At 30.5% G+C, this 24222-nt stretch overlaps 1 protein-coding gene across 2 annotated transcripts; it reads left to right on the top strand.

Annotated features, from left to right (window-relative positions):
• Positions 1 to 7048: 7048 nt before the first annotated feature.
• On the top strand, positions 7049 to 18742 carry LOC143079050 (high-affinity choline transporter 1-like). 2 transcript variants are annotated; one of them, XM_076254187.1, is made up of 10 exons: positions 7049 to 7120; positions 8331 to 8607; positions 9816 to 9923; positions 10468 to 10623; positions 11480 to 11628; positions 11994 to 12119; positions 15175 to 15328; positions 16935 to 17042; positions 17437 to 17543; positions 17870 to 18742. In XM_076254187.1, exons 2-10 carry the CDS (start codon positions 8433 to 8435, stop codon positions 18353 to 18355), a joined length of 1569 nt encoding a protein of 522 aa, XP_076110302.1. In that variant the 5' UTR covers positions 7049 to 7120; positions 8331 to 8432; the 3' UTR covers positions 18356 to 18742. The 2 variants fall into 2 exon arrangements, with proteins under 2 accessions (XP_076110302.1, XP_076110303.1); XM_076254188.1 differs by having other exon boundaries at positions 7056 to 7120; positions 8351 to 8607.
• Positions 18743 to 24222: the final 5480 nt, after the last annotated feature.

Raw genomic sequence — 24222 nt, 5'->3', positions numbered from 1 at the left:
TCTATATTGTTTTAACTACAGTCCCATGTAACAAAATTATGGGTACATTTTAATTTTGTATATTTTGTATAGAAATGAACTGTGTAATAAAATGTAAATGGTGATTTTTTTTAACTGTATAAATATTATGTAAATACATGTAGTGGACTGAAAGTTCTCATGCAATATCTAGACAACTGTACATTTTCTCATGAATAGAAGATTATATTTGAAAGTTATGAACAGTGTTCTCTCAAGGGCCTTTTAGCATCATTGTAATATAATACTATATTGCTAGAATGTGATGCAATCTGAAATTAGTTTCTTATGGATAGTGTTCTGGATGTAATGCCATAATTTTTAGTAAAACAAAATGGTATTTCATAATTTCCTGTTTCCTGAAGTGGTAGACTGAAAGTTCTCATGCAATGTCTAGACAACTATGCATTTTATCATACATGTATGTAGAAGATTATCTTTACAAAGATTTGAAAGTTATGAAAACAATGTTCTCCTCAGGACTTTTAGCATCATGCTAATTTGATGTTATATTGCTAGATTGTGATGTAATTTCTTACAGATGTGTGTTCTAGATGTGATGTTATAATCTCTAGAAACAAAATGGTATTTCATAATTTCCTGTTTACCAGGATGAGATAAGAAATTTCTGAGGAGAACAATGTCTGAAAGTCACAACAAAGATTGAATAGATTGTATAATCCTATTTCAAAAGTGATTTAGACTACAATATACCTTAGTGATACCCTTTTTCTAAAGTAAGTTAAATGTGATTGTTCTAGTATTCAAATTTAGATCATTGATACAAAAATAGAAACAAATTTTCTAGTTTATTTATCTTTTCTGATATATGAAGTTGTAATACAATATACAAGTAAAACATATACTGGTTTAACCCCATTCCGGTGGTCATAATGTTATTCTTCAAATCCAACTGGCGGTCTAGCTAGACGGAACAAATATGATTCAAATAAATAAAATTCAGATATTTAGCTTCACAATGATGCATAAAATGTTACCCAATTGTCTAGTTTATTCAGTTCAATAAATGATTGAAAATCGGCGATCACCATCCGCCATTGTTTTGTTTATTAACCTCTTTCCGGTGCAAAGATAAAATATAGTATGGAGGACAACTAGAACACTAATGCACCCTATTTTGTGCATCAAATAACCTTAATATTCTAGTAAAGAAACACAAATGAGCAAAACGTTGTTTTATTCAGGACAATTTACATTTGCAAGATGAAAAGAGCTGACAGTCAAATAAATGTGCAAGAATTAAAAAAAAAAAATATTGTAAGAATTTTTTATATCTTATTTTTTTACTTTTATTGTGAAAAATCCATAAAGATAAATTTATTTGGATGTCTACAAGGAAACAAGGATTTCACAAATTTTCAATATTTGAAAAATTACCTGAATACATAAAAAAAGATAATTTTTAAAACAGTTTTAAAACTATTATGTGTTTGTTTGAATCAGAATAATGGAAAAAATATTGTTCTGTGTTGCAGTTTACGTTCGTAAAGAACTATTCCGTCTTCTCAAAACACTAATGTTCATAATCATCACTGCAGAATTGAAGATATCTGTAATAAAAATTAACACTCATAAACACTTACAACATGAAAAAATGACCAGTAAAAACTAAAATCTGCTTTGAATCAAATTGTTAGCAAAATGTTTTTTTTTTTCATATATAGCTGCAATAATTTAACTTGTACTGTATAGCAGCATTTGTTATATATCATTGTGCAATATTTTGTCTTTTCAGCACAGTAATCTATGGTAAATGTTCTTTTCGTGTCCATTTATAAAAATTTCAATTGAATATTCAATCAACAGAAATTGTTTTCAATAACATAAAAAATGATAAATAACTTTTTCTAAAAGCATTGTAAAATTGTTCATTTTTGTTAAGCAAGCTTTCCATAGATTTTTCCAGAGTCATTAGAACGTTTTATTATCACGTGACTGTTGTTTGGGACGATTTGCACATGGCAGACGATAAATCAATAACAGTAGATTGATTTTGGATGAATATTAAATATTTTTAGATCGCTTGAAATTTCATGACATATCAATGGTTTTAGAATGGACGAAAAAACACTATGTTGAGCTTATAAATATTTGTTTACCTGTAATAAAGACTGTTTGACGTATTTACATCCGTTGACATACAGCGGGAAACCAGTTGTCTGTAACCTCCGAGCCATGCACGTGCTTTTATGACAACAAAAACCCGGATTTTAAAATTACACCGGAATCAGGTATACACCGGAAAGAGGAGAAGGCAGTATATGTCTATTTTTAAAATGAACATTCATAAATATTTTTTTTAATTTAAATTTAGTTAGCTAACACACCTGTCTTATAACATTCCTTCACTTTTTTTCATTCCTGTTTACAATATATTAAACAACTGTCTTTCATTGTTATGTATTTTTATTGTGGTTAGGCTTAATGTTATATTTTAAATAATTTTAACGCTTTCACAAATGCTTTGTCTATAACCTTACAAGATTATTTTTTTTATAAAATATTGCTCAAATAATGATATTATCCTGGAAAATTTATATGATGAAATAATATACCCCTTTACATGCTTGAATAAATCCTATTTATTGATGACTGAGGTATCAGATTTTAATAAAATTGAGAATGGAAATGGAGAATGTGTCAATGAGACAACAATCCGACCAAATAAAAAACAACAGCAGAGGGTCACCAACAGGGCTTCAATGTAACGAGAAATTCCCGCACCCAGGGGCGTCCTTCAGCTGGCCCCTAAACAAATATATACTAGTCCAGTGATAATGAACGCCATATTATTTCCTGAAGTAACAGTTTTGTCTGTTGGTCAATAATCTTTATTATAAAGTTTTCAATAGATTCTTAATTTATATTATTTACTGATCAAGATATGAAATGTACAATCTGATTAGAATACAATCCTGTGTCCAAGCACTGTTTACAAGGATCTGAAAAACTCTCCATTCCATGTTCTGTTTTTTAAGACCTTTCTGAAACCTCTTGTTTTGTTGTTCAAAATTTAGAAGGCTGAAATTTTATTGGCTGATGTAATTATTGCCAGAACTGAAACTACAACAGAGTGTTGACAGATCCTTAAAAGCAAAGCTTTGAAAAGGGAACTGTATGATACTAGTATTCAGATTGTGAAAGGTTCATAGCATTGACAATATGATTAAACATGCTGTATATTAAAAGTAAATCATTCCAACTTTGGTACCAGGATTCCATTTTATTATTATAGAAGTTTGTGATTGCGAAGAGTTATTATAAATGTTTGTATGGTATTTTTATGTTATTTTTTATGGATAGTGTATTTTTAGAACTGCAGAAAAAGAAAATTTTATATCATTGTTTTGACTGTGTAACTGTTTTTTTGCTTATATTTGATTCACATTGACTTATCTTTGTGAACATGAGGGTTCTGGTACTTATTGATTGACCACATTTATCTTTGTGAACATGAGGGTTCTGGTACTTATTGATTGGCCACATGTATTTCCTTCATCAACACAGGTGGATTGTAATATGTAGTATGTTTTTTGCATAAAGTTGTAGAAATAAACAGACAAATATTATTGCAATGTTTTTATTATTGCGAAAAATGCAACAGGGTTATAATCTCTATAATTTAAGATTGAAATTTTTTATATCACAAAAACTAAAATAGCATTATAGTCTAAAATGACAAAATTGCAACAATAAATGCAGGCAATAATTTCTGAATATACAGGAGTGGATTTTAAACCTTTATAGAAGCAAGTTTGACAGATGAATGTTTAATGCTGTAAATATTTACAGGTAATTCCATTTTGTGTATTTTATATTTGTTTTTATTTAAACTGCAATATTTATCATGGATGTAGATTATTTACATTATTTATATTCTTTTTGTGTTACAGCTAATTTCCTAATGCATGCAGGGTAAGGCTCTGGTTAGCTTGCTTGCTTTGTATATTGACAATTGTAATTGGGATAATTTTCAATCAAATTTAAATATAATATATACTTGTTTAATAATACCTGTCTATATTGTTTGGAGATGTTAATCTTAATAACAATGCTTAAGCTAACCTTTATACAAACAAAGCATGCAAGCCAGCGAAAGTTTTTCTTTACAAGCATTAGGAAATCAGCTGTAAATCATGACATATATTTGTTTTGATATTGTTTGATTTTGTCTATAAAGATGCTTTAATTTTACATAAAAAAAGGTAATAAAATAAATATTTAAGAAACTTTTGATGTCTTATTAATACTTGCAAAACATTGAAGTAATTTGTAAGTTTCGTTTTGAAATTGATATTTACAGACGGTTCATTGGAAGTAATGCACCAATATCAAATGATTTCAAATGACCTTCATGGAACTATCTCATAAACTCCTGGATCATATTTCCAAGAGCCTGGTTTCATCACCATTTTATTGGGTTTGTATTGCTTGGTCTTCAGTTTCTATTTAGTGTTTTGTGGAATGTTGCATGCATATTTTACTCTTGGCCATATGGTATTGTTTGCCTTTATCTGATGTGTTATTTTTTTAATGTCCCTTTAGTGCCTTCTTACATTTTTCAGCTGTTTATTTTATATTTTATTTCCAAGACATTTAAAAGCTTTATCAGATACAACATTTTCCTATCACGCTAAATTGACAAACACGCTTAGGTAAAGTGCATCTCTTGACATGTTAAGACAATTAGATAGATGTCTTCTTGACAAAGTATAAAAAATTAGAATCTCTAACGGAAAAAAATTTGTATCTGGTATGGGAAGTCATCATTGTTTATTGTTGACGTTGCTATAAGAAATATATGTAATAATGTAATCTTGAACAGAAAATGATCCAACTATATACAATGCAAATGAAATGATTAAATTCAGAGTGAATCAGTAATTTTTGTAATCTTCTTTATCTTAATTTTTTTTTTATCTTAGACTATTCTAATGGTAAGTGTATAAATAAATATGTTTTAAAATAAATCAATGTCTAATATGAATGTAAAGTGAAAGTATAATGTCAGTGTAAAGTTCTAAATATTTTTTTCCTAATTTTGGACAACACTTTTAAGGCTACCATTTCGACTGACTTCCCTTTGGCCACAGGTCCTACTTCCCAATATCCTTAAATCGTAAAGTCATCTTATTTTACTTTACTTATAGTTCTCCATGTTCATCTTTTTCAGTTGAAAATATGAGTTAGCATTAATGGTTTTCAAATGACATTAATGATTGTTTCCATGCAGATACAATTTTTGACTAGTCAGATATTTCCCTTTCGACAATCAAAATTCATTAAGTTCAAACATTTTATGGTAACTTAATGAAGTTCAAAACATTTAAATTATGTTACTATGTGAATCACACAAATACTAAATCCTCCAAAATCATAATGTTCTATATTCAAATTATCTCCCTTGTCACAATTTACCAGGTATTCAATTATCTCCCTTGTCACAATATACCCAGTACTCAAATTATCTCCCTTGTCCACAATATACCCAGTACTAAAATTATCTCCCTTGTCACAATTTACCCAGTATTCAATTATCTCCCTTGTCACAATATACCCAGTACTCAAATTATCTCCCTTGACACAATTTACACAGTATTCAAATTATCTCCCTTGTCACAATTTACTCAGTAGTCAAATTATCTCCCTTGTCACAATTTACCAGGTATTCATTAGTTCAGGGTCACCTGTTAATTGCTGAAAACAGTTTTTTTTTGCATATTTTGTAAAATTTCAGCTATGAGTAAAAACATGATGAAATTGTGGGGATAGAACAAAACAATATAGGCCAAAAAGTTCCATATTATGTGAATTTATTTTTCTACAGTAAAAACATAAATTCCAATACCAGAAATCAGGATAAATCTGATTCAAAGTTAATATTAAGACCTGAGGTCCAGCACATTTGATGTCACAAAGGGGAAGTATGGGATTAACAATTAAGAACTGACAAGGATGCAATTTTTTTTTCTTAGTAAAAAGATTATAGGTGACAATTTTCTAGATATATAATTTGTAAGTGGGAGTAACCCAATTAGAAGGCAGGTCTTTGATTTATGTTAAAAGATTAAAAAACAAACACACACACACAAAAATGACTGTAATTTATGAGCCAAATGAAAAAAATAACATTATTAGGTACAAATGGAAAAAATAATACCCCCAAAATGAAATAATTGGAGGAAAATCATATGTTCTATATATAACTTGATTTTTTGTTATTGAAAGTTAATTCTATATTTTCATATATATTCTTATGGAGTCATATGCTTGCTCAACCTTCTTGAATCCTTGTCATTCCTTGTCTCTAAATAATTAGGGGGAAGGGGGAAATCACCTTGATGATCAAATGAGGGATAAATTCATCCCTTGGAGAATACAAATCTCCAATTTATCACTATCCTCCCTGCATGTTCACACATCCAATGTTCACACTAACTTGAGCTCTCAAATTATTTTTTTAACTTCATGAGAATCAAAACCCTAAAAACAAAATATAATTTTTCAACTTTTCCCAAAATGATACATTAATCATCCTTCTACAAAAATGAATATTATTCTTTTCATACCTGAGCAGGGGCGGATCCAGCCATTTTAAAAAGGTGGGTTCCCAACCCAGGATAAAAGGGGGGGGTTCCAACTATATGTCCCCATTCAAATGCATTGATCGTCCAAAAAAAAGGGGGGTTCATGGCCCCGGCACCCTCCCCTGGATCCGCCACTGACCAGCGACAGTTATTTTCCTTGATTTTATCTTTGGGTGATTTGTTATTATTAACTTATAGATAAAAAAACTATAAGTTATGCATTACAAATTTTCACAGTTTCTTATTTGGGTTTAAAACTTGAACCCTTCTTTATGAATGAAGAAGTACATTGTTATACGTTTTTGTAACAAATATTACTTGTGGTTATTGGATATTCTATATCATCAGTGTTGCTTAAGTGTTTAATGAAACCGGTTATTTACTTTTGAAAGGTAAGAATCAAAACAACGGTGAATAAAAATAAATAGAAGACAAAACAACACGTGTATTTTGGGTTTGATCACACTGATGTAATCTGGTGTAATGAGAGAAATGTAATCTTTTGAAGAATATTTGAAAAACAGCGCTTAAAGACAGATGATCTGAATTATGTGTCCATATAAAAAAGAAGATGTGGTATGATTGTCAATGAGACAACTCTCCACAAAAGACCAAATGACACAGAAATTAACAACTATAGGTCACCGTACGGCCTTCAACAATGAGCAAAGCCCATACCACATAGTCAGTTATAAAAGTCCCGATTTGACAAATGCAGGACAATCCAAACAAGAAAACTAACGACCTAATTTATGTACAAAAATGAACGAAAAACAAATATGTAACATCACATGCACTGGTTTCTATCCATGGGAACTTCAACTATCCATATTATGATGTGGACAAGTTTAACCTTCTTCTATCCTATAGGGTGGGCTTGGCTGATTTTTTTAAAGCTTGACACATGAAACTTAAAATGTTAAATAACGTACATGTAGAGTGAAAACAGGAAATAAAGTCGGACAGGACATGGGAAACTACATGCACTATTATGGCAACAAGAAGCGAGATTCAGGATTCTGAAAAAATAATAAGCGAGATCTGGTATCATTCAATCATGCTATAAAACTTTTCAGTTACACAGATTTATGTGTACTCAGATTTTTAAAATGAAATTAGTGAAATATTGAGAATGGAAATGGGGAATGTGTGAAAGAGAAAACAACCCGACCAAAGAGCAGACAACAGCCGAAGGCCACCTATGTGTCTTCAATGCAGCCAGAAAATCCTGCACCTGCTGGCCCAAAAATGTACATCAGTTCAGCAATAATGGATGTCATACTAAACTCCAAAATATATGAAAGAAAATAAAAAAAATAAAAATCATACTAGAATAACAAAGGCCAGAGGCTCCTGACTTGGGACAGGCGCCAAAACGTGGCAGGGTAAAACATGTTTGTTGATATCTCAATCCTCCCCTATACCTCCAGCCAATGTAGAAAAAACAAACACACAACAATACACACATTCAAACTCAGAAGTCGGAGTCTGATGTCAGAATACATTGTAGGTAACAGACAATGAAAGAAGAAACCAAACAAAATGACAATGATACATACATTAACAAAGAACTATTTAGTTACTGACATGCCAGCTATTTAGCAGGTCTTATTCACTCCCTTCTGTTATTTTTTTCTGTTTTACTTTTCTGTTTTTTTACTTGCATTGGTGTACTTGAAACAGAATTTCAAATAATATTTTCAGATATTTCTTCTTTGTAATAGGTATACAGTGTAACACAAGTTGTGACTAGTTGAAATAATATCTGAAAGTTTTGCTACAGAGGACTGACCACTACTCTTCACCATGACAATAAATGTTGTTGGACTAGTTGTGCTGTTGTTGTTTTACATTGTGATTCTAGTTGTTGGTATTGTGGCAGCTCGTCGTAAAAAGAAGTCCACCAGTATGACGGCAATGGAGTCGTCCATTGTGGCAGGAAGAGATATAAGTACAGCTGTTGGAATATTTACTATGACAGGTAAACAATACCATTTCAACAAATTTGCTTTGTTCACCATATTGTTATCCTGCACAATTTCCAGCAGTGTATTGTCATTGCTTTATTATAGTAAAAAACAAACAAAAATCAAGCCTTTGTCAATTGTGACTATAGTGTATGATCATGTGCAAATTAACAAAAAACAATTATTTTTATGTCCCATATATGGGCATTATGTTTTGTGGTCTGTGGGTCCGTTCGTCCGTCTGTCTGTCTGTTTGTCTGTCTGTCCGTTCGTTCGTCCGTCTGTCCCGCTTCAGGTTAAAGTTTTGGTCAAGGTAGTTTTTGATGAAGTTGAAATCCAATCAACTTGAAACTTAGTACACATGTTCCTTATGATATGATCTTTCTAATTTTAAAGCCAAATTAAACTTTTGACCCCAATTTCACGGTCCACTGAACATAGAAAATGAAAGTGCATGTTTCAGGTTAAAGTTTTTGGTCAAGGTAGTTTTTGATAAAGTTGAAGTCCAATCAACTTGAAACTTAGTACACATGTTCCCTATGATATTATCTTTCTAATTTTAATGCCTAATTATATTTTTTATCCAATTTCACGGTCCATTGAACATGGAAAATGATAGTGCGAGTGGGGCATTCGTGTACTTTGGACACATTCTTGTTTTTTATTCATATGAAACCTTTTTCTGGAAGAAACTACAAAACTATTACTGGTAATCTTGTTAAAAAAAGTTCTTAAAAGTCATATAGATTTAGAAAAAATACCTAATTTATTAAAGTAGATTATATTAATTTTAATACGTCTGCAAAAAAATTGTATCATGTTGTCATGTGGTTGTCATCCTCGTCAGCTTCAATGGAAGACATCTGGATTCCAGACAATAACTTAAGTATAAGTAAATAGAAATCTTATGTCAGCGTCTTGGAAAGACATTTGGTCCGTCCTTCCGTTCGTCCATCTGTCCTGCTTCAGGTTAAAGTTTTTGGTCAAGGTAGTTTTTGATGAAGTTGAAGTCCAATCAACTTGAAACTTAGTACACATGTTCACTATGATATGATCTTTCTAATTTTAATGCCAAATTAGAGATTTTCCCCCATTTTCACGGTCCACTGAACATAGAAAATGATAGTGCGGATGGGGCATCCATGTACTGGGGACACATTCTTGGTTACATTTGTACATAAAAAGTGTTAAATTTATTTATTATTCTGTTTGTTTTCAATAGCAACAACAGTTGGAGGAGGTTACATAAATGGAACAGCAGAATCCATAGCAACCAGTGGTCTTGTATGGACCTTAGCACCATTTGGTATATTCATTGGACTTATTGTGGGTAAGTTAATGTAAATATATATACTATATTTAAATAGCTCCTGCATCTTTATGCTAGGTGAATGGTTGTCAAAAGATGTAAAACATTGTTGTAAGTTTTTCGCTTTACAAAAACTAAGACTGATGCACAGTTATGTATTAGAAGAAATGCACATCTTATAAAAATCACAACATTATACAGAAAATTTCCCATATTGACATAAGATATGCAAGGTTTAATGTCATTGTATATACGAAAGAGACAAAGTTACAAAGTAAATTAACCATTAATGTTATTTCTAACGATTTTCATTAAAAAAATAGTTAAATTAGAGGTATAGGTACAGTAATCTGTACATGGCTTATAGATATGCAATACTAACACTTACTAAATGAATAAAGAAAACTTATTTCAGATCTTTTCTTATCCTTATTACATTCATTTACATCCGTCTTGAGAATTAGGATGTGCATTTTTATGCAAATTTTAGTTCGCTTTTTGTTTCATTGAAGGTTACATTGTACCGTTTTTCCTTAGTTGTCATATTATATAATTTTTTCCTAAGGTGGTTTGGTATTTGCCAAGAAAATGAGGGACCAAAATTACTTAACAATGTTGGACCCTTTCCAAGAGGTTTATGGTAATACTTTGGTGTTTATGGTCTACCTAGCATCACTATGTGGAGATATTTTCTGGACTGCATCTATTTTATCAGCATTAGGTAAGATGGACATAAATTATCATGAAATGAACAATTTAACATGCAACGTGATACATGATTGAAATATGTGCATTAGATTAGGGAGAATATTGGCATAGAGCATTCAAGATAAAACATATTGGTGTTTCCTTAATATTTTTTTTTTGAACTCTTAAAATTTTGAACGTGTTGGACACAACCAAATTCCAACACTTTCCAATTCTTCCTGAGTTTGGAACTTGGTCATTTTGCAACAAAATTTTTGAAAGAGGATACAAACTTGTTATATGCAATTGACCCTCCCCCCTCATGTTTTCCACCCTGGTCCAGAAAAATCAATGTTTCAAACATTACCAAATAGTGCATAAAATAATTGTTGCTACTAAGATCAGGGACCATATAACACTGCAAAATATTATTGTTGGAAACAAAATTAGAAGTTGATCTATAACTTGTCATGGTTAAGTTATGTAACAAATTTCTTATCAAGATCCTTTAGCATGACAAAAAACAAAGTGTGGGAAACTGATTATTTGCATGAATTTTCTAAGTTAGAGGACCATAAATTATTGAAATCTTACAAAATTATAGCTTGATCTATAATACTTGTCATGGTCTAACTATATAAAAATTTCAAATCACCAATTGAGTTAGCATTTTGTTCCAGTACAATGAATTTTTAACCAGAGGGGGAATTTGTTTTGCCATACAACAATCTCTGAATTCTTGTTAATCTTTAGGAACAAGCTTGAGTGTGAATGATAACATTCCATTGACTGTTGCCATAGTAACATCATTTGTCATTTTTAGGGATAAGCGTGAGTGTGATTATTAAGTTTGAATTAACTGTTGCCATAGTAAAATCCTCTGATTTTAGGTACAAGCTTGAGTGTGATTGTGAACATTCCTTTGACTGTTGCCATAGTAACATCATCAGCAGTAACTATTATTTACACTATGATTGGTCAAATGGTTTCTGTAGCATATACAGACATAGTGCAGTTAATATTTATTACATTTGGATTGGTTAGTACATTTTCTTGTGCATTCATGTTATTTATCAATTGATTTTATTACATGCTGGTGATCTGAATAGTAAATATTTTTGATGCTTTATGAATATAATCAACAGATCTGACAGAAATCTGTCTATATTTCTATTTATATAGTATATTAAAGGCTAACTATAAATTTTTATGGCATACCAGATGTGTCCATGATTCTTTTACAGTTTTACGTATTTTTACATATTTTTGTTTCTATCATAGTTTCAATTGTTAAATACTCATAGCGAACTAACTCTCACAAGAAAGTGAAAACTCTTTCATGAAGTTAAGAATTTACAGCATGCTACATGATGTTAAATGATGATATAGGGAATTCCTTTACAGGTTTTGAGTTTGCCATTCATACTGACCAATGAAAATGTTGGAGACATCTGCCAAACATCTGAAACTTGGATTGGCACTTTTGATATTTCATTTGCTGGTCAATGGTGGGATCTCTTTGTTGCCATGGTGAGTTTTTAATGACATTTAAAAGGAGACTCTTAAGGGGACTCGCAGGTATAAATAATTTTTTTTTTTAATATAGGATTTTGCTATATTTTTCTATAAATGAACTTTATCAAATACTTAATAGAAAAATGAAATAAAAAAATGGGGTAACCGTTCATTTAAGCTCACAATCTGCCTCCGAAAGAAGCATACATTTTTGTTAATGTCCTTTTTTTCTGTTGAACTAATAGGAGAAATATAGGTAATATCAAAATAAAAAAGGAACTAAATTACAGAAATCGCTTAAATGTTACAATTATTTAGTTTATGTATAGCTTATTTGAAAACAATAATAAAAAATATAGGTCATCGATGACTTAAAAAAGATATTTCAATCTTATTGTCAAAAAGTGGCATTTTTGCACCAAAGGGAGATAATTATGAGCTTTTTCAATGATATAAACATTTTAAAAGTTATCTGGGGCCAAACCAAATCGAAGTTTTTGGTTGATTTTTGTACCATATCATAAAGTAATAATTAATAGTGTAATAAATAAAATTTGTAATGAAAAAACAAATGTTTAATTTTTGTCTGAAATTTTTGTACCCGCGAGCCTCCTTAAATCACATTAGGTGTGTGGCCTGATGTCTCATTTAAAAGGATCTATGACCTTTAAGGTGGTACTTTAAAATACAGGGAGATAACTCTGTAATAATCAACAGAACATTTTAAACAGGTTCTATTATTTAGAAAATATTAAGCTTTTTGTTGATTAAAATTAAATTAGTGATTGTCAAACTGCTATATATTCAATGAAATTTTATAGGATAATGTGTGTGTTATTCAATTTTTTTTTATTTATTTTTTTATTTTTTTCAAAAGATCAAAATTAAAGATGAAAATTAAACTAGCCAAATTAATTTTAGTCAAAGTGTTCCGTACCATCTTAAAAATGTTCAAAACCAAAACTCAGATCAGTTTAGAACTGTAAGTTTGCTTAACAGATACCTTATATAAAAAAAGATAATGTGATATGTTTGCCAATGAGACAACTCTCCACGAGAGACCAAATGATACAAAAATATCAGGCCCCGAAATGCCAAATGTAAAATGTAAAACATGTTCCCTTCTGCAGCCCCCTATTTTCAAAGGCAAAAAAGAATTAACTGTTCAAGGAAACTAAAAAGCAGTTAGTTCCATGAAAATGTTCCTTCTATGACCAGGAAAAAAAATATATCATCTGAAAAAAAGTCTTCATGGTCCTTGCCAAACCTGTTTTTGGAAAGATTAGAACTTGTTCTAAATCTTTACTTAGGCACCAGCCTCCCTAACAACACGACAGGTTAGCTACTATTACTAAATGTATTCATACTGAAATATAGTTCCCTATAGTTCTCATGTATGTGCACATAATACACATATAAACTGAAAAAAATGGGTATATTTTTGGAGCAGTTCATTTAAGAATGTATGTCATTAAGGTGCGTTGATGTGCAGGCTTTTTTTAAAACATTTTGATTAGCCATTAGATAATTGAGTATTGATACAATAGTATGATTGACAACTGTCATTATCAACAAACAATCAGAGACAAGGTAGACCTTTAACTACAATGCCCCACCTCCTAAACTGTCAATCAAATTGACCACATTACCTTTCAACCTCTGTCTAACATAATTATATAGATCCTTCAATATACAATTCAATATACAAATATTTGACCTCATAATTGAATGCACAAATATATATATTAGATGTTTGATATATATAAGGGTGATAGATATATTTATTGCCTGTTTCTTTTGATCTACATTACATAAAGTGATTCTGTAAATTATGTCTGAAAGATAAATGATTAATGGATTAACAATTGCAAGATCTTTAAAAAAAATGAAATATGAATATAAATATGAATATATAAAAGGTATTCAAGTAAGGCCTATAATTTACTTAATTAATTTCCAATAATCATCTGTAATTAAATGTAATCAATAATTTAGATTAGTTCACTTTTTTTATCAGGATTTGGCTTGAAACAGTTTTAAAATTTCAAACTTTTAATTATAACAAACCATTGTTTATTAGTTTATTCCCAATCAATTAAAATGCTATTTTAGTCATTTGAATTTTTATTAGAAGTGAATATATATTTTTGCAATCAAGAAATAATCCACATTTCAATGAAATAAGTTTTTTAATTTGTTTACGTTGAAAAAGTACATTTTCAATACCCTGTGTTGAAAAATACTTTAAAAATTGATCAAAATGCACTCTACAACTTTTAATCTTCAATGTCATATAACCTATGTTTCAACTTACAAAATGCCCAAAACAACATTTTTAGATTATTTTTGTTGACACTTTAACGTTCTAAGCTGTTGGTCTAGATTTTATGTCTTACAAGGATAGTTGGTAACATTTACTTACATTGTAGTAGAAGAATTTTTAATTTGCAATTTTTTGGTTTTTTTTGCAACATGTACAGAACAGGCAACATTATTTGGATAAGATATAAACTGCAGTTTAACTAAAATTGCGCAAATTAAGAGACCCATATTATTTAATTGAGCTCATTTTTTCCTCATACTGGAAAAGCACTTTTCCTTCTAAATACCTGCTGTTAATGCAATTTTCAGCAAAAGTGCTTTATTAATAGATGTAGGAAGATGTGGTGTGAGTGCCAATGAGACAACTCTCCATCCAAATAACAATTTCATTTTCCCCCACCATACCTTAATATGAAATTATTCAAACTACTCTTCTTATCTTTCCATGAGTGATTTCCATCACTTTGATTTTCTATGCCATGCTTGTTTATTATATAGATTAGACCATTGGTTTTCCTGTTTAAATTATTTTACACCAGTTATTTGGGGCCCTTAGTAGCTTGCTATTATGTATGAGCCAAGGCTCTGTGTTGAAGGCCATTCTTTGACCTATCATTGTTATCTTATGTTAACATTGTGACTTGAATGGTAAGATGTCTCATTGGCACTCATACCACATCTTATTTATATTGCTGTATTAATGCCCTTATCCTCAAGATAAATGGATTGTGTTTATTTTTTTCTCCAGACACTCGGAACAATTCCATGGCAGGCTTATTTCCAGAGAGTACTATCAGTGAGGTCAGGAAGACAGGCACAGATCTTGTCTGTGGTTGGGGCATGTAGTGCTGTTATTCTTGTGATTCCATCTGTGATTATAGGAGCTGTGGCGACAAATGCAGGTACAAAATAACCGGAAAAAAATGTAGTATATCTAGTATTTTTAGACATGATATTTTAGAGACAAATACTATATGTAAAAACAAAGCTATATGGTTAATGACAAAATACAAGCATGTGATTTGAAAACAATGTCAATGTTTTAGTGTTTATTTGATCTCAAAGGTAATCAAATCATTATAAATAAAATTATTTTTAGATCTTTACTGATTTGAAAACATCCAGATTTACCGTATTTTAGATCTTTGTTCTATATTTGTACAGGTCCTGTTTGGGACAGTCGATTATGACCTATACTTCAGCCTTTTATAGCTGACTCTTTGGTATGAGTTTTTCTCATTGTTGAAGGCCATGTGCTGACCTGTAACTGCTTATATCCACATCATTTTAACTCAGGTGATAGTTGTCTCATTGGCAATCATACCACATCTTATTTGTATATGGGATTATTTAAGTATATCCTGAGTCTTACAGTATTCAGATCTTGTTTTTAGATTTGAAAAAGTTCAGTTTTGCAGATACCCCTATGGATCTTGTAGTGCCTATTGGAATTTTAATTATGTTTTGTTTAATGAAAATAGAAGTATACTAAACTAATCAATGCAATGATTTATATAAACATATTAACAGTTTTGTGTGAATATCGTTTGAAATAAAAGCTAATGCAGTGTGTGAGCAAAATATGGCTGTATATAAACAAATCATTTTATGCTTCTAAACTTTAATTATGACCTGGTGAAGAAAAAGTCAGATTTCAAATTAAAAATCGACAGACTCTTTTTAGAATGTTCATGATAAAAAATAACTACACAAATACATAATCCCTATTTCACGTTAACATATAAAGCATCAAATTTGTTTAATAGTCAATTGATTACTCTTGTACAAAAAACATATATAATAAAAGATTTTAGAAAGTAATTGATTGCATTTAACATATGAGCTGCGTAATATAAAAATCAACCAGACTATAGACATGATTTAGTCATGTGACCGTGACATCATCAACGTTTTTTCAAGGTTTTCTACGGTTTAAAATGGAATTTAGAATTGAATTATAAGAAATGACTGTAATATTTTTTCTGTCTATTCGAAATAACATAAAAAACGGGGTGCACACTGTTAAATAACCTGCTACGCGGGTTATACAGTGTGCACCAAATTTTTTATGTTATTTCTTCATAGACAGAAAAAATATTAGTCATTCCTTAAATGTTCCAAATCAATCAAAGTATAATACATGTACATGCATGCATTTGCATAAGGTCCATTCTATCCGACGCAGTTATAATGGTTGATCACATTGTTATCCAGAGAACTTTTAGAGCTAAACATCTGGCAGACATGATGACATTGGGATGTGTGGAAATATTTTGCTGAAATTATGAAATGGAATTGGACGGACTAATTGTTCATCATAAAAATAATGATTTTAATTTTGCACAACAGATTGATCTAGACAAGAGTGTATTTTCTAATTATTTAGACTTTCATATTTTGAAAAAATACTTAAACAACACATGCTTAATAGAGTGAAATATGAACCTGAATAGCACTTTTAAAGTATGGAAGATAATGGTTTTGAAAGTATTGTATGTGTTCTTACAGATTGGAATAAGACCAGTCTTGGACAGTCCCCTATTGAACTGAACATGGGCAGTATGGTACTTCCCCTTGTATTACAGAACTTTACACCAAATGTTGTAGCAGTGATTGGTAGGTATACAGTGTAGGAATTGATAAATATTTCCTTATATTATCACTAAATAACAGTATGGACAAATTTTGTGACAAGTTCACGGACTTTGCTGGTCTAAACAATTTTGGCACAAAAAAAAAAAACACCAATGTCAAGTTTTTGCCCAAAGTTGCATGTGCAGTCCTATTATCGAAGATGTCAATTAAGTTCATATAATGGTTAGATAAGGAAGACACTTGTGTAGGACTGGCAAAGTCTAAATAGATTTGCTTCATGATAAGCTCTTTGTGACAAAAATTCAAATTAAAAAAAAACATATGGGATTTACCAAAATCTGCAGAAACAGAGGGGTCGATATTCACAAGTTGTAAGGTCAAAAGACATTTTCAATATTTACCTCTTACTTTACAGGCCTGGGAGCCATTTCAGCTGCAGTAATGTCATCAATGGATAGTTCCATCTTGGGATCAAGTTCTATGTTCACAAACAATATTTATGCTCATCTGTTTAGAACCAAGGTAGGAATTTTAGCTTTGAAGTATTATAGTTGTACTCTGCAAGAAATTATATTATACACTGAGAATTAAACAGTTTATTTGTGTGCAGTTTTCCAAATATTCAACTCTGCACACTTTCAGTTATATGCATCTTTGGATAAACAGGGTACCACTGGGAAATATAAATAAATGTAAATATATAAAAAAAAAATGTGATTCAAATATGATAAAAAAATTTGAAATAAAAACATTATTATTTCATTGTCTGTGTTGAATTTGACCTTTGAACTTTGGTAATATGATTTTTTTTATTTATCACATGCTTGATATTTTTTTTTACTTCTTAGGCATCTGACAGTGAGTTGCTATGGATACAGAGGTTAGCCATTTTATTTGTTGGATCATTGGCAACAGTTATATCGATATTTGTTCCAATAGTGTATGGATTATTTATCTTAGCAGCTGACATTGTATTTGTGATTGTACTGCCCCAGTTGATATGTGCTGTATACTTTAAATGGACGAACAGTTATGGTGCTATCGTCGGATATCTAGTGGGCGTGACATTAAGAGTAGGAGCAGGAGAACCTACGATCAGCTTGCCAGCCTTTATTTATTATCCAGATTATGATGGGGATTCTGGTCAAAATTTTCCATTCCGAACATTTGCCATGGTAACTTCATTATTGTGCATTATCATTGTTTCCATAGTAACAACTTATATAGAGAAAAATGTGATGACTAAGACAGAGTATAAACTGGCAGACGCCAATGTATCAACGGCAAGTAGTAAACAGTTGTTACAATTACAGACCATGGACATTGCAAGTTGAGGGGTAATCTCAGGGATATAATATGCTGTTGATCAGCACCTTTATATCATATCTATTGGGAAGTTTTATAAGCCAAAGATCAAATTAGGGTTGAAAATCTAAAAAAAACTTAAGAGTTATTAGATTCTACAATGTTTCTCCTATGCATGTAGTGAAGGAAGAGATTTTGAGAATGGAAATTCAAGCATAGCCTAAAGATTGTGATTTTCCAAATCTAGAAATATCATCTTGCCAAAACATATCAGAAGACCATTTCATTAGTGTTTGACCATATTCCTAACCAAAACTTTCATGATCATTACAGCTTGGAATATAAAGACAATGACAATGTTGTAAATTTTGTTTATATGATAGCTTAGATGTGTATTATGAAACTAACTTATTTGGTACTGTTTTTCAATCCTTACCAAAGTTGAGGCATTATATTTGTAATTATTCTTTACTGTCTCATAGTCTATTATGATAAAGTAGGATAACCTATAATATATTAAACATTTATGTTGAGCTCAACTGGCCCAATGGATCATGTAAGCTATTGCTATCACTTGAAGTCTGTTGTCATTCAGTATTATTAGGTAATGTCATAATTTTTTTTTAAAGAGCAAAATAATTAGAAATACAAGAACTACAAAAATGCCAATATATGTATAACCATAACAATTTGATTTTGAGTAGCGATTATTTCTACTTATTGCCTCTTGTGTCATGTTTCTATGGCAATTTGCAGATCAGACTCAAAATTAACATGCATGACTAATGCCTTTTATAGGTTACTTTTTGATGACATAATTTTACATAAGCCAATTTAATTAAAATGTCTTGTTTACCATCAAAAACATACTCGCTACAGTACAACTATTTTATAATTGAAGTACAAAGTATACCACATTTACCATGTTTACGCCAACTTTATATGTCTCAGTGAATCAAATCAGGACTTCAAGTACTCATTCTAGATGGCATTCTTAAATAGAACATATACAGCATAAATAACAGGACATTTATGTCTGTATATATATTTGATCTAGTCAGAGCTATCTTGTTTGGATATATTTACCTTCTTATGGAAGTGTGTTAGTGAAATTTTGAAATGTCTGAGATTTGACAAATGATAGTACATATAGCATTTGTTCAATCTAGTCTCTTATCTGCTGAACCAAACATGACAGATATGTTCTTTTGGCTGTTTTGAACAGGTTTAGCTTCTTTAGAATAGGAAATCATCCAAACACATATGTGATGATCAGATCTACCTTTGCCTTTTTACAGACAATTGTATATTTGACTTAGTTTTGCTACCAAACTTAACATTGTCAATATATACTGACAGATATTGTTATATAATATACATTAGTGGTCTAACACAATTAAACTGATCTCAAATTGCACACATTTACCCAATGAAATGATCTGAATTAGCTCTAAATACATGTAGTCTTTTAATTTATGACTATTAATTTATTATATTTTCAAAACAAATTTTAAAGCATTATTATAAATTTCATGTGAAATTTTTAACGTGACGGTACCCAAATTGCACCTATTTTGACAGTTTTTTCAACTACGTTTTTTTATGATTAAGACAAAAGTTTCCATTTTGTGTTTATTTTGTAGCCGTATCCTTCTTTACTATATAGGTACACCAATTTGATTTTCATTTCATATGGAATCATAGAAAAATTGGTCTGAACTAACCTCCAAACCATCAATGATTCTGTAATGAGGAGTACTTAAATTGCATCCATGCTTAAATTCGCATCGTCAAAAGTCGAATAACAGAGCTTTTGTTGATTTTTTTCAAATATTTTGAACAATTGGATGTTTGTCCATGCTTACTCTTCTTTTTTTAAGAAATGAATAATTGAAACATATTGTATTTTCTAATTTTAAAAAGATGACGTTTTGAACATTTTGCTTTTTCAGTAAACACTTCATCTGTTGATAAGTACTGTGAACGTTTTGTGTATATCTAAATATATTAACCTATTTTGAAAGACATGTATAGTATCAAATCATAAAAATACAAATTGTTTAGTCTCTAGGAGATCTTGTAAGATTTCTGCTGCTATTTTTGCTAAATAGGTGCAATTTGGGTACTCGTTGCAATTTGGGTACCGTTACGTTATACATGTTGCATCTTTGATACCAAAATGGTAATGTCATCCCTTGTTCATCAAGTATTTATCCTATTTCATGCTGAAAATAATAAATCCACATCATTAATTCCAAAAATCCTTATTTAATATTTTTACAAGATACAGAATCTCACCTTATTATGATAATTTTATCTTTAGTCTGTATTTAACTTTAACATATTATGCAACTTTTATGTTCACATATTATTCATTCCATCTCTAAATGTTAACTTTTCAATATAAAATTGAGAATGGAAATGGGGAATGTGTCAAAGAGACAACAACCTGACCAAATAAAAAACAACAGCAGAGGGTCACCAACAGGTCTTCAATGTAGCGAGAAATTCCCGCACCCGGAGGCGTCCTTCAGCTGGCCCCTAAACAAATATATACTAGTCCAGTGACAATGAACGCCATACTAATTTCCAAATTGTACACAAGAAACTAAAATTAAAATAATACAAGACTAATATAAGCTATTAAAAATGGAAGGAGTTTGCATAAAACTTGTAAATGCATTGCCAAAGTCTTGACATATATTATGTTACCATATTTTTTGTTATTTGTAAAATTGAATATCATGCATATGTTATTTATGTTTATTGAATCATGACTGCCAAGGAACAAAACTATTTAACACTCATTACAATATATTTTCTCAAATCTAGTGCTAATTGTGTATTTTAATCTATTGTTAAAAAAAACCCAAAGAATTGTGATTATTTAGTTACGGTGTTGCTAATGCTAAACATTGTTAACATTGTTAGTATTGAAACTAAATATGATAAGATGGATCCAACCTGTTTTTTTCTGTGGTTCTGTTGTATCGATAGATGTACATTCATATATATATGTTACTACATCATATATGAATGTATGAAATTAAATGTGGATTTGGACATTGCCAATTCGACAAATATTCCACATCTCCTTTTATTCACATGATGAAAATGTCTTCAACAATTAAGATGTACTGTTCAAATCATAGCTCAGGAAGCAATTTATATGATGTTGTATACATTTGAATATTATTGCCAATAAAAATTGTTTGTGTATAAAGTTGTCATTTAAAAAGGTTTTACAGAACACATGACCATTGATATGGTTTTTATGACCCATTTATGGGCATTATATTTTCTGGTCTGTGCGTCAGTCAACCCTCCGTTCTTTCGTCTGTCTCACTTCAGGTTCAAGTTTTTAGACGATGTAGTTTTTGATGAAGTTGAAGTCCAATCAACTTGAAACTTAGTACACATGTTCCTTATGATATGATCTTTCTAATTTTAATGCCAAATTAGAGTTTTTACCCCATTTTCACAGTTCGCTGAAATATAAAAAGTGATAATGAATGGGGCATCCCTGTACTGGCGGAATATGTACCGGAGAGAGGCACAAAATACCAGAGGGACATTTAAACTCATAAATCGAAAATAAAACTGATGTTGCCATGGCCAGAGAGAAAGATATGTTTTGAATATTTTATTTGAAATTAGATAATGAATGTTTTCTTTCCTACAATACAGGTGAACAATAAGACATATTAGATTATTCTTGTAAGTTGTTCAGAGTGTATTAGAAATTAGAATTAGATATTTTCATTTTGTGGATCCTCATTGTTGTTCCTTGTTTTTTGCTAATTTCAGTTTGATATTGATATAAATAGAAGGAAATTTGGTATTATTTCCAATCAGAAGCCACCAATGAAACCTTCTTTTAATTTTTCATAAAGATACATTTGTCATTTTATTGTGTTAAATATGAATCGTATTAGGTTTTAAGTGGTGGCTTCTTATCTTATAAATAAAATTGAGAATGGACCTTTGATATCAAAATTATTACTTTGGACATACCTACATTGTCTCTAAAACAATTGAATTTCTACTATTCTAATATTTATCATACGAAATGCCACAGTTTTCAATTGTTGACATGGTTAGAAGACAATAGTTTGTTGCTTTGAAGATCAAACTGTTACTAAAAGCTAGAGGTAAAGTGTCAAAGAATTGTGTGAGGATAGACCTAAATACATATTTCTGAGAACTACACTGTTTGTGATCCTTTGTTTTTTTTTAGGAAGAAACGCTATTTGTAGGCATGAGGTAAGTAGCCAGTCTATGACCTTTAATATCATTGAATCCTCTAGCCTTTAATGTCTTCTTTTTTGACACATTTTATCATTGGTAAACTGGTCAGTTAATAGCAATAACTTCTGTAAAAAATGAAAAGAACAGGTTATATAGGTTCATGCATCCGAAGTGTTAATAAAATGTATATACCTTCATCAGGATGCTCAAAGCCAAATATTTGAAAGCCAAGGATTTATAAGATCCAAAACAGTTTTACAGCTATATAACCAAAACATGACAAAATAGGCAAATCCATTGACGGCCAACTTTACCTGAGGGTGTTGAAACCTTAGTTTCTTTATAATTTTCATAGTTATTAACGGACATTCCAATTAATTTTTGAGAGGACGCACATAGTTTTACAAAACCCTCCAATGTCCATATACTGCATTATCCATTTTCTCTGGAATTTTTTGTCTGCAATGTTGCTGTCTCCCAAGACACAATACTTGACCTTGAATACAAAGGAAAAATAACTGCACACGTCTTAAGGTAAATGTGAATAAACTGACATTTAATGCATTAATATAGTTTAATAGGAAGAAGTAAAGTGTTATAATATTTTTACATACCTTCACGGAGATTATATATTTATAGAGTGAAAGGAATTGAAACACATATTCTGGAATGAGATCAAGATCAGGTGAACCCTATGAAAAGTAAAATAAAAAAATTAAACTCCGAGGAAAATTTAAAACAAAGAGTTCCTTATCAAAAGGGAAATAAAAAGCTCAAGCACATCAAACATTTGGATAAGAACTGTCATTACATGCATTCTCTTATGTCAAAAATGGTGGATTAAACCTGGTTTTATAGCTAGCTAAAGTTCTCACTTATATGACTCGCATAAAATTTCAATATTTTGACAATGGACACATTTTTCCATGATTAGGTCCGTTTCTCAGATAAAGAAACAAGATAAGAAATAAGTCAATTGCATTTATATGAATGATATAAGGTGTATACAGGCCTTAACTAATCTTCACATTATTTTCATGGAACAATAATAATGTTAAGTTTTTGTTATAGCTATGGCAAAACATTGACCTTAAAGAATTTCAAAAGAATAATCAATCGTAGACGAGAAATTTCAGTATGACATCTGCACTCTTGTTTTTATTTACTGAACAGAAATAAAGGCAACAGTAGCATACCGCTGTTCAAGAGTCATTACAATTTTTAAATTAAGTCCTGTTCGTTTTATCTCCAAAACAAACTTAACAGTGCTTATCATGACGTTTACTGCAAATAAGAATATGATAATAAATCAACGATATTTATTCTTGTTATCTAGTATGTAGTCCTTTCTTCCGAAGTTACAAATAGTATGTGAATTGTATTTTAAACATCCTGTCAATACCACACTACTTGTCATTATTTTCGATAAAAGTCTTCATAACAAGTTATTTAGAGAGTAAATAGTTATCAAAAGTACCAGGATTATAATTTAATACGCCAGACGCGCGTTTCGTCTACATAAGACTCATCAGTGACGCTCATATCAAAACAGTTAAAAAGCCAAACATATACAAAGTTGAAGAGCATTGAGGACCCAAAATTCTAAAAAGTTGTGCCAAATACGGCTAAGGTAATCTACTCCTGGGGT

Source organism: Mytilus galloprovincialis, chromosome 6, assembly GCF_965363235.1.
Source record: "Mytilus galloprovincialis chromosome 6, xbMytGall1.hap1.1, whole genome shotgun sequence".
Classification (NCBI taxonomy): domain Eukaryota; kingdom Metazoa; phylum Mollusca; class Bivalvia; order Mytilida; family Mytilidae; genus Mytilus; species Mytilus galloprovincialis.
This window is presented reverse-complemented; position numbering and strand designations above follow the sequence as displayed.

Excerpts from the sequence above, each read along its gene's own strand:
- LOC143079050 (XM_076254187.1), top strand. The coding sequence starts at position 8,433 with ATGACAATAAATGTTGTTGGACTAGTTGTGCTGTTGTTGTTTTACATT. Across the intron at positions 9,924-10,467 it reads ATTCATTGGACTTATTGTGG|GTGGTTTGGTATTTGCCAAG; the intron begins GTAAGTTAATGT and ends TTTTTTCCTAAG. Across the intron at positions 10,624-11,479 it reads ATCTATTTTATCAGCATTAG|GTACAAGCTTGAGTGTGATT; the intron begins GTAAGATGGACA and ends CTCTGATTTTAG.